The sequence below is a fragment of the Bos indicus genome, chromosome X (genome assembly GCF_029378745.1).
Source record: "Bos indicus isolate NIAB-ARS_2022 breed Sahiwal x Tharparkar chromosome X, NIAB-ARS_B.indTharparkar_mat_pri_1.0, whole genome shotgun sequence".
Taxonomy (NCBI): Eukaryota; Metazoa; Chordata; class Mammalia; order Artiodactyla; family Bovidae; genus Bos; species Bos indicus.
The window spans coordinates 113,133,862-113,150,753 of record NC_091789.1 but is presented as its reverse complement, the minus strand read 5'-3'; the positions used below and the strand labels follow the sequence as shown (position 1 = coordinate 113,150,753).

Below are 16,892 nucleotides of genomic sequence, written 5' to 3'. Positions count from 1 at the left end.
ATAAGTACTTTGCTCAAAGTAAATCAATTTAGTGAGCAGTGAAGGAGGAATTGAATGCCCAGGTCTGTGTGATTCCACATTTCATGTTTTTTCCATAAAGCAAGCATCGCTAGGAAGGGGACCCCAATCTTCAGATGGTTGTAATTCAGGTCGAATGGAGAGCAAAAGAGCAAAACCTAGGAATGGAGTTTTTTCTAGATATTTGTATCTGATATTTCAAGTATTTAAGAAAAGTGTTCTCAAATGTCATATATTAATTCATATATTTGAAATTTAGAAGGGTGGTACTGACAAATCTGTTCACAGAGCCACAGTGGAGACACAGACATAGATAACAGGCTTATGGACAGGGTTGGGGAGAAGAGGGAGAGGGTGAGATGAATGGAGACAGTAGCATGGATACATATACACTAACACAGGTCAAATAGATGGCCAGTGAGATTTGCTGTATAACTCAGGGAACTCAAAGTAGGGCTCTGTAATAACCTAGAGGAGTGGGAATGGGCGGGAGGTGGGAGGGAGATTCAAGAGGGAGGGGACATATGTACACCTACGGTTAATTCATTTTGATGTATGACAGAAATAAAACCAATGTCATAAAGCAATCATAAGTCAATTATAAATAAATATTTTAAAAAGTGGTTTTTTGTAAGTGAAAAGACTTTCTAGGAAGGACACCAAGGCACTGATTTTATTCCCCTCCATCCTTCCTTAGGATTCCTTAGAAGAGATGGAAGATGGCATTGATGACTTAGTGTCCTCCCGGTTTTCTTCAAATACTCACAGTCTAGCGAGTGGCCTGTCAACAGTAAGCAATTCTTGAGCATGCACTGGAATATTCTCTCTTGTTGGTTTTCTTTGCATTTCCAAAGAAGAGAATCAAGTTCTTGGAAAACACAGGATCATGAATTAAAAGTTATTATAATCTCCTGCTTGCCTTTTGTCCACAGAGTACCTTTTATTCAAATTTTGTGGGGGCTTTTCCTAAGGGTCCTGATTCCTACTTTAAAAAAACCTCTCCCTACCACATTTTAAAACCTCATCACTCCCTAGTTCAGGCTCTCATCAGCTGAACCCTCTGAATTATCTCGGTTCTCAGTTGGTAAATTTCCCTGCTGCCATTCTCTCAGTTCCTCAGATGTCCTCCTTGCTACCACCAGTCACTTTCCTCACTTAAACACATAGCCAAGTAACTTTCTTCCCTATTCGTACATCAAGTCCATAACTTCCCACTCCTACAGAATAATATTCCATCTTACTTTGGTGTTTGAACCCTTCTTTGAGAGGGCTTTAGGTGCTCCTGTGTCTTTTTATCTATCTGTATGTCTCCAGGTCTTTTCTTGGTGTCTTTTATTTCCATCTGTTGCTCTAATATGCTTTTCTCTTTTGACCTTTGGGCAACTTCCTTAAAGAATTCTCAAGCAGGCTCTGACAGGAAATGGACCTACCTAAGTGTGCCTGATGCTGACTCAGACACTGTGAGTGTTCAACCTTTCCTTTTTCTTTTTTCCAATTGTACTTCATGGATTTCATGGTACAGGAAATCTCATTAGCTAGGCAATTCTTCCAGTCTTTCTGACTCATGTATCATTAACCAGCAATCCTCTTTTAAAAGGTAATAATATAATCAGAATCCAAGTATTTCAAAGACAACACATTTTTAAAACATTAGAATCTGTGGACTAGAGAAAAGATACATGGTCCAGAATGGTTTACCGTGAACAAGGCACCTTTTCATGGGATTCTCCAGGCAAGAATAACGGAGTGGGTAGCCATTCCCTTCTCCAGGGTATCTTCCCAACTGAGGGATCCAACCTGGGTCTCCTGCATTGCAGGCAGATTCTTTACCATCTGAGCCACCAGGGAAGCCCCTTAGAATAAACATCTCTGTTTAATTCACAGCATTGGCTTGGTTAAAAGCATAGAGTTTGGTTAGCAGTAAAATTCTTGTAACTTCTTCAGTTTCTTCCAAGCTTCTGCAGTAGTGGGTTCTTAAACTGAATTTTCTATGTACTGATCTCATGCTTTAACAGAGGACCTTCTTTGAAGGAGTAGCTACAGAAGGATGTGGTATAGATATAAGTCAGTGACCCAAGGGGTCAGTGAGATATGGTGTGGAGGTCCTCAGACTAAAAATTGGAAATCTTTTGCTTTGTTGTCAACAACAAAAAAATAATCAGTCGATCTAAGAAAGAAATGGGAAATTCTATTGGTGCTGTATTGAAGATTATAACCTGGGAACAGCATCTCAGAAAGCTCCAAGAACTGTTCTGCCCATAGAAGTCAGGCAAGGAGGCCAAAGGGCAGATGAACTTTTTCACGTTCAAATTTTTCTTGGGGAATTCTCTGGTGGTCCAGGGCCCAGGTTGGTCAGGGAATTAATATCATGCAAGCCATGTGGTTCAATAAAAACAAAAAAGAATGTTTAAATCTTTCAAGCTCTGCCATAAAATATGAACTTTATTTCACAATGTTTTGGCACCGCCAATAATTTCTGTGAGCCAGACTTGATTCATATGTGACATAAGGGGTTTGGGGCTTATTCTTAAAGCCCTTGAAACTCAAAGCATGTTCTGTTGACCAGCAATATTGAGTGACCTGGGACAGAGACTATAAAAGGCTGTCAGTTTACAGAACCCCTAGTGTCTCAGTGGTAATTTCATAGCGCTGCTAGGCCAAGTGAAAGTGAAGTCACTCAGTCATATCTGACTCTCTGTGACCCCATGGATTGTAGCCTACCAGGCTCCTCAGTCCATGGAATTTTCCAGGCAAGAGTACTGGGGTGGGTTGCCACTTCCTTCTCCAGGGGATCTTCCCGACCCAGGGATCGAACCTGGGTCTCCCACATTGCAGGCAGACGCTTTACCGTCTGAGCCACCTAACCCAGTTAAATAGTTAGCTTGGAAAAAAAAATAAGCACTGGTATCTTAACAACTTAGTAGCCATTTGAAAATATAATGCACAGTAACCATTTGAAAAAATAATATTTTTATTCCATTCTTCAGTCTCGCTCCATCGTGTCCGACTCTTTCCATTCTTAAATAGCCCCTGAGGTGATGTGTGGGCCTGATGGGGACTACATGAGTTGGCAGCAGCATTTTCATTTCCTTTTCCTCATGGATTTTTGTGCAGTACATGTTTTTTGTCATAGTTATTGCCTAAAACTCAGGTTCGCATGGATAGGACTTTATTAAAAAGAAGAAAGTGGGATTGAACGTTAACACTGTGAACTACTGTTAGCAGTTTGCATGGTGTCTAATAGTTGTCACTGGTGTTTCCCTGGGAATTTTAAAATATGCTGCGGTGCCCCTTGTGAGTTGGGGCTGGTGCTCTGGGATGCCTTAACACACAGTTTGGGAACTGTGGACCTAGGAGTTTGTTAGAAAAGCAGAATTGCAAGGCTTCCCTGATGGTCCAGTGGTTAATAATCGACCTTGCAATGCAAGGGACACTGGTTCAATCCCTGATCTGGGAAGATTCCACATGCTGCAGAGCAACTAAGCCCTTGCACCACTACTATGGAGCCTGCACTCTGGAGACCAGGAGCCACAACTTATGAAGCCCAAGTGCCCTAGAGCCTGAGCTCTGCAACACGTGAAGCTACCGCAATGAAAAGCCCTGCACAACGCAACTAGAGAGCAGCCTCTGCTCGTTGAAACTAGCGAAACCCCGAGTGCAGCAACAAAGACCCACCACAGCCAAAAATAAATAAACAAATCTTAAAAAAAAAAAAAGAAGACAGAATCTCAGACTCCACCTGGGACTGTGTGGATCAGAACCTTCATTTTAATGAGACCCCCAAGTGACCAGTAGGCAATTAAAGTTTGCAAAGACACCTGCTATCATGAAAATTCTGGTGTTTGGTTTTAGGAACAGAATAGATGACTTAGGTCACTCACTGGCTCTTTAAGTTTTAATTTCCAAATTATTATGGGATCCTTGGTTTGCTCTTGCCCTTGATTTAAGCTTGAAAAAGAGACTGGCCATATCACCCACTGCTTTTGTATCAGTCTCTACTTTGAGCAATTGGAGGAAGGTAATGACTTTTGTTTTATATATAAACAAAAAAATATATACAAGGTATGCAGTCTAACCTCTCTTCTCAATCACCATAGTCTTTACTTCCCAGTCGTTCATAGACAGGGCTTTTGAAATGCCTAGATCACTCCTGAACGCCTTCCAGGTGGTTTTTTGTGACAATCCTGTTGCTAAGACACAGAGTTCATGTTGCTGGCAGTACAGGATAATTTTGTTACATTTAATTTAAAATGCATCTCTTATTATTAGTATCCCATCAGAACTTTCATTCATTCTGGCACATTTGGACAGGGTTTCTTTTTGCATTTTAATTTTATTTATTGGTTGGTGTATTATTTTCTTGTTTAGTGTTCTGTTTGTGAGTTGCTATTTTATACATGTGTAGAAAGCCATGGTCATATTAGTTACTAACCCTGTGGCCTCACAGCTGGTCAGGGGAGTCCTGACAGCTATGGGCAGTGATGTTCTCATGGCATGCCCTTTTGGAAGATGTAGTTATGTTACAGAATCAATCTTGGGTCTGGTTGTCTGGGTACAGTAAAGGCAATCTACTGACACCAGGTTGTGGTGAAGGAAAGTGCAGTGTTTATTGTGTAAATGTCGAGGATGGATGACTGGTGCTTGAAACCCCTCAAACTTCCTGAAGGGTTTGAGCAAAGCATTTCTAAAGGCCAGATGAGGGTCACAGGTCTCAGAGTATGTGATCAGTTTGTGCACAGTTCTTTGATTAGTTGATGATGATCAATCCTTAGGCTACAGAAGGTCTGGGGGCTATGTGCTCATGGTCATCAAATCATTAATTTCTTCCATTTGATGAGGGTTTTAACATCTGTAAAACAACTCAGGAAATGTGCATCAGATTCTATTAATATTATCTAGGTACTTCAAGGTCCGTCTAGTCAAGGCTATGGGTTTTCCAGTGGTTATGTATGGATGTGAGAGTTGGACTATAAAGAAAGCTGAGCACTGAAGAATTGATGCTTTTGAACTGTGGTGTTAGAGAAGACTCTTGAGAGTCCCTTGGACTGCAAGGAGATCCAACCAGCCCATTCTAAAGGAGATCAGTCCTGGGTGTTCTTTGGAAGGACTGATGCTGAGGCTGAAACTCCAGTACTTTGGCCACCTCATGCGAAGAGTTGACTCATTGGAAAAGACCCGGATGCTGGGAGGGATTGGGGGCAGGAGGAGAAGGGGACGACAGAGGATGAGATGGCTGGATGGCATCACTGACTCGATGCACATGAGTTTGAGTGAACTCCGGGAGTTGGTGATGGACAGGGAAGCCTGGCATGCTGCAATTCATGGGGTCGCAAAGAGTCAGACACAACTGAGTGACTGAACTGAACTGAATTGAAGGTACTTCAGAGGCAATAAAGTAGCAGATAAAGGGGAGGGGCTACATTGGGAAGGCTCCATAGGGTCCTGCTGGGTTATAGTATGGCTTCTCAGAGACTTATGGGATGGAATACTCTATGTAGGTATCAGAGAGAAAAGCTTGTAGCTTATCCTTGCACAGAAATATGGGTTCTTTTTTCTTTGTCCTGATGAGTGCATTCTAGACCTTGAAGTAGAGTGACCTTGAGTCTCCCAGTGAAAGAGGAGAAAGCTATAGGGATGGGGAGAGGAGATGAAATGGGAAATGCCTGTGTCCCCCTATTCATTAGAAGTGAATGAACAAAGGCTATTCACTAACCCAAAAAGTTAATCCCCTCTCAGCGAGCATCCTGCCTTCCTTACTAATGGTCCTAGACATTGTCCTTTCTCAGGCTTGGATTTTATGCAACATCAGAAAAACAAGCCATCTTTTGCTTTCTTCCTTCACCGTAAGCTTCCCTGCTCGTTATAAACAACGGGAATTGTAATTAAGTGGTGGGAGATAGCTTCTGTGGCGAGATCACTAGCATAACCCCGGATGCCTCTTTTTATCTTGTTGATTCCAGACCAGCCTGAACAGCATGATGAGTGTTTACAGTGAGACAGGAGACTATGGCAACGTGAAGGTCAGCGGGGAAATCCTTTTGCACATCAGCTACAGCTATGAAACTGGCGGGCTCTACATTTTTGTTAAGAACTGCAGAAATCTGGCCATAGGAGATGAAAAGAAACAGAGGACAGATGCGTAAGCACATAGCATGTTTCCCAGACTGTTTCAGTCACTGCCCATGTGAATTACATGTATTTGTCACCTTGTGTGTTTCTTTTTCAGAAGCCTTGTAGCATTCATCTAGAATCAGAAGGTTGATCATCACTTTCTTCCTCTGCCACACTTCTAAATATTCTCTGACATGCATATATAATGGTCGCATTTGTAGTTACCTGAGTTTTATTTTATTTAAAAAAAATTTTTTTTTTTGGCTGCGCATTATAGCTTGTGGGATCTCATTTCCCTGGCCAGGGATTGAAGCCAGGCCGTGGCATTGAAAGTAGCAAATCCTCACCACTAGACCACCAGGGAACTGTAAGATTTTAAAGTAGCTATTACTCAGCATGATTCAGGACTCACAGATTTGTAGTTCACACAGAGGCAGCTTCTTTGTCATACAAGGCTGACACGTTGGCACACCCCAGGCTGTATGAGAGTATCCTGTTAATTTTTGTTCTGGGAAACCCTCCAGAAAAAATTACCAAGCTGTTTGCCTAATTGAACAACCTGAAAGGGTAATTATGAGGCTCTTGGGATTTCCAGGATCAGCCTGGGAGGGCAGGTGAGACCATGGGAAGGTAAGACCCAGGGCTTCCCAGGACCACTGCCAGTTTGGTGAGTCACTCTGAGGACTCACAGGTCTCCACACACAGTCATAATCAGTACAGGGAAAAGGCATATGTGGCAAAGTTCAAGAGAATCAAGGCTTAAGCTTCCGAGGACCTCTCCCAGTGGAGTCACACAGGATGTGCTTAAGTCCTCCAGCCACAAGTGGTGAAAACACATGGGGAGTGTTGTCTACCAGGGAAGCTCATTGAGAGACTCAGCTGGTCACATACCAAAATCTCAGTCTCCTACATGAAAGCAGATGTTCAGCAGGAGCTATACTATTTCCACAAATATTTTTGGCACAGTGAGCCACTTATTTCTGCTCCTGGAGTGATGAAAATCCTCCTGAAACCCAGGTTCTGCATGCCAGCCAAGAGCCAAACTTATAAACAGATAATTCAAATGACAGCAGTCTCAGACCTGCTGTTTACCCTTTTTCTACATAATAGATAACCTAGGTTTAATACACAGCTCAGCAAATCTGTTTCCAAAACAGACAAATGAGTAGACAAATAGATTGGTCCGGTTACCTCCTTAGCTAAATATCAGAGAGCTTCAGGATTGGTATCATCAGTCTCAAAGGGATCATTTAAAGCCACAGTAGGTGGACTTCAGGACTCTGGTAGCATCTTTTTACATTTCAGTCTTGTACATCTTGTGCATTTCTGAGTCTGCCATGATGCCCTGATCCTGGGACTGCTCAAGGCCAGGTATTGGGGAGAATTGCTATTGTGACTTCAGGTTGTTAATTTTAATTTCCTCTTTTTCACTATTTTTCTTTATTCACCCATTGACTCCACTCATCAGAAGTCCAGACATCTGAGTGGAGAGGAAAATTACCTCTATGATCAAGAGCATTGTTCATAATAATAGATTATACTTATTCAGTAGTATAATATATTAGCTCCTTGTATATGTCAGCTCATTTGATCCTTATCATCCCCTAAGTCATCATCCCAGGTTTGCAGATGATGAAACTGGGATACAGAGAGATTAAGTAAGCTCTTGAGTTCCCCCAAACCATTGACACCTGGAGTAATTCAAACCCAGCTGGCTTGACTCTGGAACCCACTCTTTTTACCACAAGAATTTACAACTTCTCTCTTATTGAAGGGCCAGAGTTATATTTCAAAATGTCCTGGTATGTAAACCACGTTCTCTTTGGTTCTGTCTCTTATACTCACTAGCCTGTTTCTTTTACCCTTTTTATTCACTGAAGTCCCTGAGCATTTCTCTCAAAGTAGATGTTTCCCAAGGATTACTTTCATTTTTTTTTAAATCATATACAGTTATGTCAAGTCATATCTTCTTCCTGACAAGTCCAGAAATAACAAGCGCAAGACCAAAATAAGAACAGGCACCAATCCAGAATTCAATGAAACCCTAAAGGTAAATCAATACTCTTTCACGGTAACTTTAATGACTCGATTTACCTCATTGGTTTAGATGTAACTGTAAAGGGTTTGCATGTCAAGGCTTATATGTATTTTAGAAAAGCAGAATGTGAGTCAGTTGGCTCTCTGTGTCTGGAAAAGAAAGCGGTGTAAACCACTCTTAGTCTATTTCTCTGCTGCTCTGAAGATTGCACTGGAAGTAGAGGTGATCCAGGAAAATTACATCTGAGTTGGTATTAATACCTCTTGTCCAAAACTATGTTTCACCCTTGGGAAAACAATTTTTTTTCTAGTTCCCTGTTAAAGAAGTTTGTCAAAGTTTTGGCCCTAACTTAGCAGGTCACTCTATACATACTCATTGTTCTGCTAACGCAGCATTAAAATGTGCTGTTTCCTGTTAGGGTTTCAGAATTTGGCTGAGTTTATCCATGTGGTTAATCAACAGTGGAGATGCAGGGCTAGATTTGAAAAATCTCAGAGACAGTGGCCTAGGTAAGATATAACCCAGGCCCCAATTCTAGAGACATTACTTTTTCCCATGGGCCTCCATGTAACCTCTTCCCTCACCCTAGACACAGTTGGCCTGGTGAGAAAGTTCCAAGGGGACGGGGATGTTGAAGTTACTGCCAGTCACAGGGTAAATTATGGATCTTGAAGCCAGAATAATGGAGTCATGGAGTCCACCACAGAAGGAAGTTGGCGAGTGGGGGCATATGTCAGCAGGGTCATATGTGAAAGCAGGAGCCAGTATCAAGACAGATCAAAATGAAAAGGAATGAATATATGCAGAGGGTGAATCCAGCAGCCATGACAGGATAGCAAAGATGAGCCGAAGCAGAACAGATAAGAATGACGTGGCAGATCTGGGAAGCAGGGCCAAGGTGAATCATTCCAGAAACAGGAAGGATGATGCGAATCCAAGATGAGGAATCAGTCAGTCTGAAGTGTGTCTGAAGTGGTATTTGCGGAGGACAATCAGGAGATTTTGAGGGGGTGTGCGTATGTGGCCCTGGATAATGTTCTGCTGGAAAAGGGAAACCATGCCAGCAATATTTTCTTTCTGCTCAATCTATGTATATATCGATTTCACCCCTGCATTTAGGCTGGACTTTATGAAGTTTGACATTTGCAAGTTTCTCACTGTCAAACTTTCCTGGATTTGGGTCTTATTGTTATAAATAAGACAGAGAAATTAAAGACTTGATACATTAAACCTTGCACTTACAAAGTAGTTGTTGACAAAATAATCAGGCAAGTAAAAAGCAAGTAAAGCTGAAAAGGGGACAAGCTTCATCACCTCGCACTTTTTATATAATATCTGAAGTTTATCAAACCCCCATGAAAAGCCTGTCAATAGATCTTTCAGTGCTAGATCTCATGCAAATGAGTTTATGGAATAGAACCTGACTTGTAGCAGAAATGAAGAAAAATGAAGTGTTTTTCTCTTGGGTTTGTTTTGTTTGTATTACTACTGCATATGATCTGGAAGCCGGTGGAAGTAAATTTCACCCTGTCCTAGAAATGGATATGGAGTGTGATGTTGTAAATCTGGTTTTGCAGTACACCATCAGCCATGCCCAGCTGGAAACGAGAACTCTGCAGCTCTCAGTCTGGCATTATGATCGATTTGGACGGAATAGCTTCCTGGGGGAGGTGGAGATTCCTTTTGACTCATGGAACTTTGAAAATCCAAGTGATGAGTGGTTTGTGCTTCAACCCAAGGTAGGAAATGCTTCCAGATAAGTCAAACACTTACACAAGGAATGAGCAAAACTGATGTCAGAGGCCTAAAGAATCTGAAGACCTCTAGTTGTCAAGTGATAATCCGAAAAGATTAGTGCAGCTTATTTTGGAATGATATAACAAATGTAAATACACTCTTTTGGAAACCCTTCTTTGATATAGACTGTCTGTAAAATGCAAGCCATAATCTTGCATAATCATATTTCTTATTAATTTGACCTGCTAAAAATATAGTCAGTATTCAGTAGTCACCATGGATAAACAAAAGAATACATTATATGATCCTATTAGGTCAAAAAAATTTTTTTTCAAGGCTGGTACTAGAAATTAAATGCTACGATAGTATGTTCTAAACTAAACCAACAGTGCCTGGGATTCACTCTATGCAGTTGGCATGTCTACAGTAATTTTTGAAGTCAAAAGTGAGATGGGATAAAGGTCCCACTTATGTAACGAAAGATTGTTCTTTATATAGAAAAGGGAAAAAAGAACATGATGGTTAAGATAGTGGACTCAGATCAGACTTCCTGGGTTCAATCCTGGCTTCACGACTCTCTGTGTAACCTTGGGGAAGTTACTTAACTTCCCAGGCCTTGGTGTTCTCATTGGTGATGTAAGAATTGGACATCAGTTTTAGGGATGCTGTGAGGCTTGAAGAAGCCTGCCTTGTGATATTTGCAGTGTCAGGCACGTTGCAAGCTTCTCGATAAATGCTATGCAGTGTTTGTTACATTGGAATCCTTATATTGTAATTGACAGAAACCCCAGCTCACACTACTCAAAAAATGAAAGGAAATTATTGACCAGAGATGATCAAGCATGGCTTGATCCAGATGCTCAGATCTTAGCAAGGCCTGATCTCTCTTCTCTGTATTGGCTTCACTTGCAGACTTCATGCATTGTGGGCCTCCCCTCACTAATCCCAGGTCTGCTTCTCTTGAACACCACAACAGCTGCAAACCTCTCATCCTTGCCTCACACTGTCCAGGACAGGAAAGAGTTCCTCCTCCAATAGTCAAGCCAACATCCTGGACCTGGTTCCTAATTCTCATTACATTATTTGCCCATCCTTAGCCAATCATTGCAGCCAGAGAGGAGAGATACATTGAGGGGCTTAAGACCATCAGAACATAAAACTGGTCCTGAAGGTGGTATCACCCCCAAATAAATCCAGGTACAGGAATACTAAAAAACAAAAATGGTGAGTGGGTGCTAGACAGCAAAAACAAACATTGATCATCAATAATAGTGTTTGTTCATCATCATGAGTAGTAGCATCATTCACATCTCATGGTTACAACCACCGCTAAGCATTGTTATCCCCATTTTATATGAGGAGCTTGAGACTCAGAAGTTAAATGTAACTTTCTGGTGGATTTTATAAGTGTTGACCTCAAAAATTTGGTATAAGTAACTCATGGACAACCTTTAGGAGGTTTACTTTGGCTCTGGGTAAAATTGACAATGAAATAGGGATCCTCAAACAGAAAACAACCTCACTCCTGTGACTCACATAAATATGGTAGAGAGAGGAAGTACAATGTTAACAACAAATAAGTCCACAATAGCGTAACATTTCTCTGACATTATTAATAAATATGAGAAATATTTGGTCACTACAGCATTAAAGTTCTGTGATTTGAATGAAAAGCCTCACCATAAAGGATAGCAATTAAGTTGATTTAAATCTTCTGGCACTTGCTTCCTTTTGTGTATAATGAGTGAGTATCAAAGAATCATAGAAAATGTCCAGTACATCATGTGGTGTGTGACACTGATGAAGGACAAGTAACATGCATCTAAGTCCGTGAAATTAGCTTGTCCATCAGAAATGTAACAGAAGAGCACAGAGAAGCTGTTTTGGAAACCTGCTTGGAGGGTTTCCAGTCAGTTTCTTGGAAATGGTTGGAGGATTTGCTCTGAGATGATATCAGTATTCTCTCAGGCATTGATTTGGCTTAGGGACCAGCAGCTTTCCATGGTAATCACCTTCACATTGACATTGAGTGGTTTGTTTTTTTTTTTTATTACAAGTGAGAAGCATCTCTCTGAGGCTGCTTGAGATAGAAACATTCTGATGGTGTTTAATGTTAGTGGAACTCCTGTTGTCCTCTGCCAGAACCCCTTGGATTCCTTTAACCATGTCTGTTGTGAATTTTGCCTCCAACTGCCTCTACCTGACTGTTTTTAGAAGACTGTCCTCAGGCTATTGTAGATTTTTCCCATGTAGGCAGAGAGTCAGAAATTCCTAGGAGCTTCTGTCCCTCCTGCCGCAAGTCAAGTCTTCACCAATAACTGATAGATGGTGGAGTCTGAAAGCTCAGTTCCATTACTGAGAGAGGGAAGAGCTCTTAGGTGTTATTTACCCTCCAGAGCTCTCCTGCTGGATCAGAAGCCCTTGCCTGGCTTCCTCCTCTTCCCCAACCTATCTCCCCAGCCCTTTCCCTGGCCTGGCCTGGGAGCCTTTCCTTAATAGGTCACTTGCAAAAGAATCCTCATCTCAGCATTGGTTTCTGGCAAGAAGTTGAATAGCCAGCTGTTAGTCGCTCAGTCACGTCTGACTCTTTGTGAACCCATGGACTGTACCCACCGGGCTCCTCTGTAGGATTCTCCAGGCAAGAATACTGGAGTGGGTAGCCATTCCCTTCTCCAGGGGATCTTCCTGATCCAGAGATTGAATCCACGTCTCCTGCAGTGTCAGGTGGATTCTTTACCATCTTCTAGGTACGCAGTCTAAATTAGTGTCTAATCCACGTCATCTTTTCCTGCCAAGCTTTCTCTGACATGTATAGAGGAAAGGCTGCAGGTTATTCAGACTTGCTTAGGTACCATGCCTTCCAAACTTGATTCTCCATCTCCCTCCTCAGTCATTTCAATGCAGTAGCCACTTCATCAACTATAGCTCTAGCATGAGCCACCCTGGACACTTGATGTTTCTCATAGATTATCCAGCTGAGGAGCTGAAGGGTGAGCTACAGGGACCAATTTCCTTGGTAACAGAGGATCAGAAATAATATTCCTTAAACATTCAGAAAGACGGACATCCTTTGGCAGTGGGAAGATTGGAAAGACAGAGTGCCTTATTGCTTATCGACTATCTGTTGGTGAAAAGTCCCTGGACACCTACCTTTGATTTTACTATGTCTTCCCACCCATCAGGAGGCTGGTGCAGACAAAGAAAGAACTCAAGATGCCAGGTGTACTTACTGTAAAGTAGTTTCACAGTATAACTCCCATTTTACAGCGTGATGTGGGATTGTTTATTAGCTGTAATTCATTATCTTACTGAAAAACAAGAAGAGCTTGTCAGTGTAAATTGCCTTTCATGTATTCCCAGAAGGTGCTATTATAAAAAGGACCTTTGAATGTCAACAGCAAGCTTAAGTGGTTTTCAAAGGAAGCCTTCTCTGTCCCACCTTCAGGCAGAGTCAATGTACAGGAGGTCCTGTAGAGTCATTGCCTAGCTAAAGGGTTCTTTTTATGTGGTATTTTGGACAGACTTGTGTCCATGATAGATGACCCCACCTTAGCCCTGTAAGTGTGCTGGGAACTCTGCTTCCTACTCTGATTGGCAGTAGATCCCTGTCTCTTCAAAAAGCAAAAGATAATGGGCATTATCAGATTATTCCCCACCCGCGCTGAGTCAGATTCCTTCACTGTTTCCCTATTGACTCTGGATATTGTTTGAGTAAATTCTAACCCTTACCCTGGCCCTCAGCGCTCAGTTGGTATAGCCCAGTTTTCTGGAGCAGAGGAGTCAGTGCTTTACCTGTATCCCCATTTTCATTCATACATGGCTCCCCTCAGCTGTCCCTCCTGCCAGCCAGTATCTGCCAATCTTCGTAGGATAGGCATCCTCAGGCTGCTGGAGTGGGCTTGGAATGTGGATGTCCAAAGCCAGAATAGCCTGGGAATTTCAGTCTTGTGGGAGTTGAGGGCAAAGCCCTTGGTCAGTAACTGATGAGTGAAGGAGTATAAACACCCTAGCATCTTTGCTTTGATCAGGAGCACTCCAAGGTGTGATCTGTCTTGTCTTCGGAGCTCCCCTGTGGAACTGAGCAAGGGTTACTCTCCCTGAACTTGACCTGACTTTGTAACCTTGGCGAGCCTCTCTTCCCTTCACTGTCCAGCTACCCTACTGCCCATCCTAATAAAACACTATAATAGAAATTTGTGTCTTCAGGTCTCCTGAAGACCCCAGAGTAGAAACCTTGTTTTCATCTTCCTTGCTGCTTCCTCCCTGTACACACACATCTGAGCACACCTCCCAACCAGTGCTCAGGCACATTCTACACAATCCCCACTGAATTCCACTCATCCTACTTTGTTGCTTATATGTTAAGTCACTTCAGTCCTGCCCAACTCTTGGTAACCCTATGGACCGTGGCCAGCCAGGTGCCTCTGTCCTTAACCCAGGCTAATCTTCCCCCACCCCCCATCTTCATATGTCATCATGTCTGCCATCCTATAAGAACCAGACAAGGGCCCCCTTGTTATCCCAGTCTGGATTACTCTCTCTTCCCACAGTAGTTTGTAATTTTTGGCTGCACTGGATCTTTAGTGCAGCATGGGTGTTTCTAAGTTGCGGCCTGTGGGCTTCTCTTGTGGAGCTCAGGTTCTAGAGCGAGCAGGCTCAGTACTTGCAGTGAACTGGCTTCTCTAGTTGAAGCCTAAGGACTTAGTTGCTTGAGGCATGTGGGATCTTACTTCTCTGTTCAGGAATCGAAGCTGCCTCCCCTGCATTGGAAGGTGAATTCTTAACCACTGCACCACCAGGGAAGTCCCCCAGAGTAGTTTCTTTAGTAGGTCCCCTACATACGAACCTTCGAGTTGTGAGCTTTTGAAGATGCGAAAGTGCATTCGCACGTCCAATCACGCAAGTTAATTCAAGTCTCTGGCATTATATATAAAGTTGGGTACCTAGGCTAACTTTGTTGGACTTATGAACAAATTGGATTTACAAATGCACTCTCTCGGAACTTAACTCATTCAGTAGGGAATGCACGGTACTTGTATTTGGAGCAACTGTAATGGTTTGTGTGACACCGAGCTTGCTCTATGGTAGAAACCTTCAAGAAATCAGGACCAATAATTATAGGTCAGTTCATGGACAAAGTCACAGAAGTCAAACACATACAATGTTTTCCAATTGCATTCCTTATGGAATTTCCAATGCATTTATTAATCACTTATTTTAACTTAAATGTGTATTCATTTTCAAGTTTTCTAATACAGGGGCACTTTTTTTTTTTTTTTTTTTTGAGTATAGTTTCGGTAGTTGAAACTCTATCATATCCTCCTGGAATACATTCTGCCCCTAATGTATCCTAATCAACAATTTCTTGTTTGAGTTTCTCTAGAGTGAAACAAAAGTTTCAGAATACTTGCAAAGTCAACCAAATGCAAAATCTTTCTGAATATTCATGATCTTTCCTCTAATCTTTTACAGCTTCAAGCCCAAATAGAATCCAATAGCGAATTTATTTTCACATCTTTAGTTCTTATAAGTTGGTCAACCTCATTTTTTATAGTAGCAGCTGTCTTTTGGGACTCTTCAGTTTGTGCCATTCAGTTATATAATTAGAGCCACAAATATGCCTGGCATAAAGAGCTCTGGGGACGAATGCAGCTGACTCAACTGATGGGAGCAGGCATACATGGTCTTTGTATAGAGCATCCTGCTCTTCAGTGGGAATAGAGAGCATTCATGTGACAAATCAGTTAAATAAGAGCAGATGGATAGAGTTGCTATGGAGTATATTCCTTCTAGATAGAGTGAAAACTCATGGAAAGCAGGATCTCTCTGTGTCCCCATAGCACTTAGCAAAATGCCTTAAGAATCATTACTGTTGGGTGGGCCAAAAAATTTGTTCAGGTTTTCCCATACCATTGTACAGGAAAACCTGAACGAACTTTTTGTCCAATCCAATCCAAGGAGACCTTCCATATGTGTTGGTAGAATGGAATGAATTGAATTGAATTCTGCAACCTTTTTCTGAGCAAAAGTTCACTGAATAGTGGGAAATGGTAGTATGTCAGGAGAGGACGTTGCCCTGGAACTTCCTTGCAAGTGTATACCCAAAAACACCCTGAAGTCATCTGAGGGCTTGACTGGGCTGGTTGGTCCAGTTGGATGTCTCACACTTGATGTTGGCTGCCAGCTAAGAACTCATCTAAGCCCACCAACTAGAGCACCTATGTGTGGCTTCTCCATGTGATGTGGACCTCACAGCATGGATTCCCAGAGGGAGAATCCCAAGAATATTCATTTCAAGAGAAGAAATGGAAGCCGTTCATCTTAAGACCTGAGCCCAGAAACTGGCACATTGTCACTTCTGCCATATTCTACTAGTCAGAGCAGTCATAGACCCCACTCAGATCCAAAGAGAAAGGGCAAATACCTCAACCCTCGTTAGCTACAGTATCAAAAAGAAAAACAAACCCAGTGACCTCTTTCATTTGTCATAATATGCATGGTAATTTTCCATTTGTGACTTTCACATAAACTAAACTTTCCTGAAACCATCAAAGCAATAAGAAAACTCCTCACATAAGGCACTTGATTTAGAATAGTAAGATTAAATGTTAAATGGGTAGTCTGATTCACCACCTAATCTCATTTGTGCCTCTGGCAAGGTAGCTGAATAAAAGCTTCAAATGATTTTCCCAGCCTTACTAATAAGGTTTATCACCACCAAAAATAAGGTGTGATCACTCACCTAGAGCCAGACATCCTGGAATGCGAAGTCAAGTGGGCCTTAGGAAGCAACACTATGAACAAAGCAAGTGGAGGTGATGGAATTCGAGTTGAGCTATTTCAAATCCTAAAAGATGATGCTGTGAAAGTGCTGCACTCAATATGCCAGCAAATTTGGAAAACTCAACAGTGGCCACAGGACTGGAAAAGGTCAGTTTTCCTTCCAATCCCAAAGAAAGGCAATGCCAAAGAATGTTCAAACTACTGC

At 42.0% G+C, this 16,892-nt stretch overlaps 1 protein-coding gene across 1 annotated transcript in view; it reads left to right on the top strand.

Annotated features, from left to right (window-relative positions):
* SYTL5 (synaptotagmin like 5) overlaps nt 1-16,892 on the top strand; it is a 261,920-nt gene that overhangs the window by 224,255 nt on the left and 20,773 nt on the right. The window contains exons 10-13 of the mRNA XM_070783448.1: nt 716-808; nt 5,979-6,157; nt 8,080-8,179; nt 9,745-9,906. Coding sequence (XP_070639549.1) covers nt 716-808; nt 5,979-6,157; nt 8,080-8,179; nt 9,745-9,906 — 534 coding nt within the window. The remainder of the gene's footprint in view (nt 1-715; nt 809-5,978; nt 6,158-8,079; nt 8,180-9,744; nt 9,907-16,892) is intronic.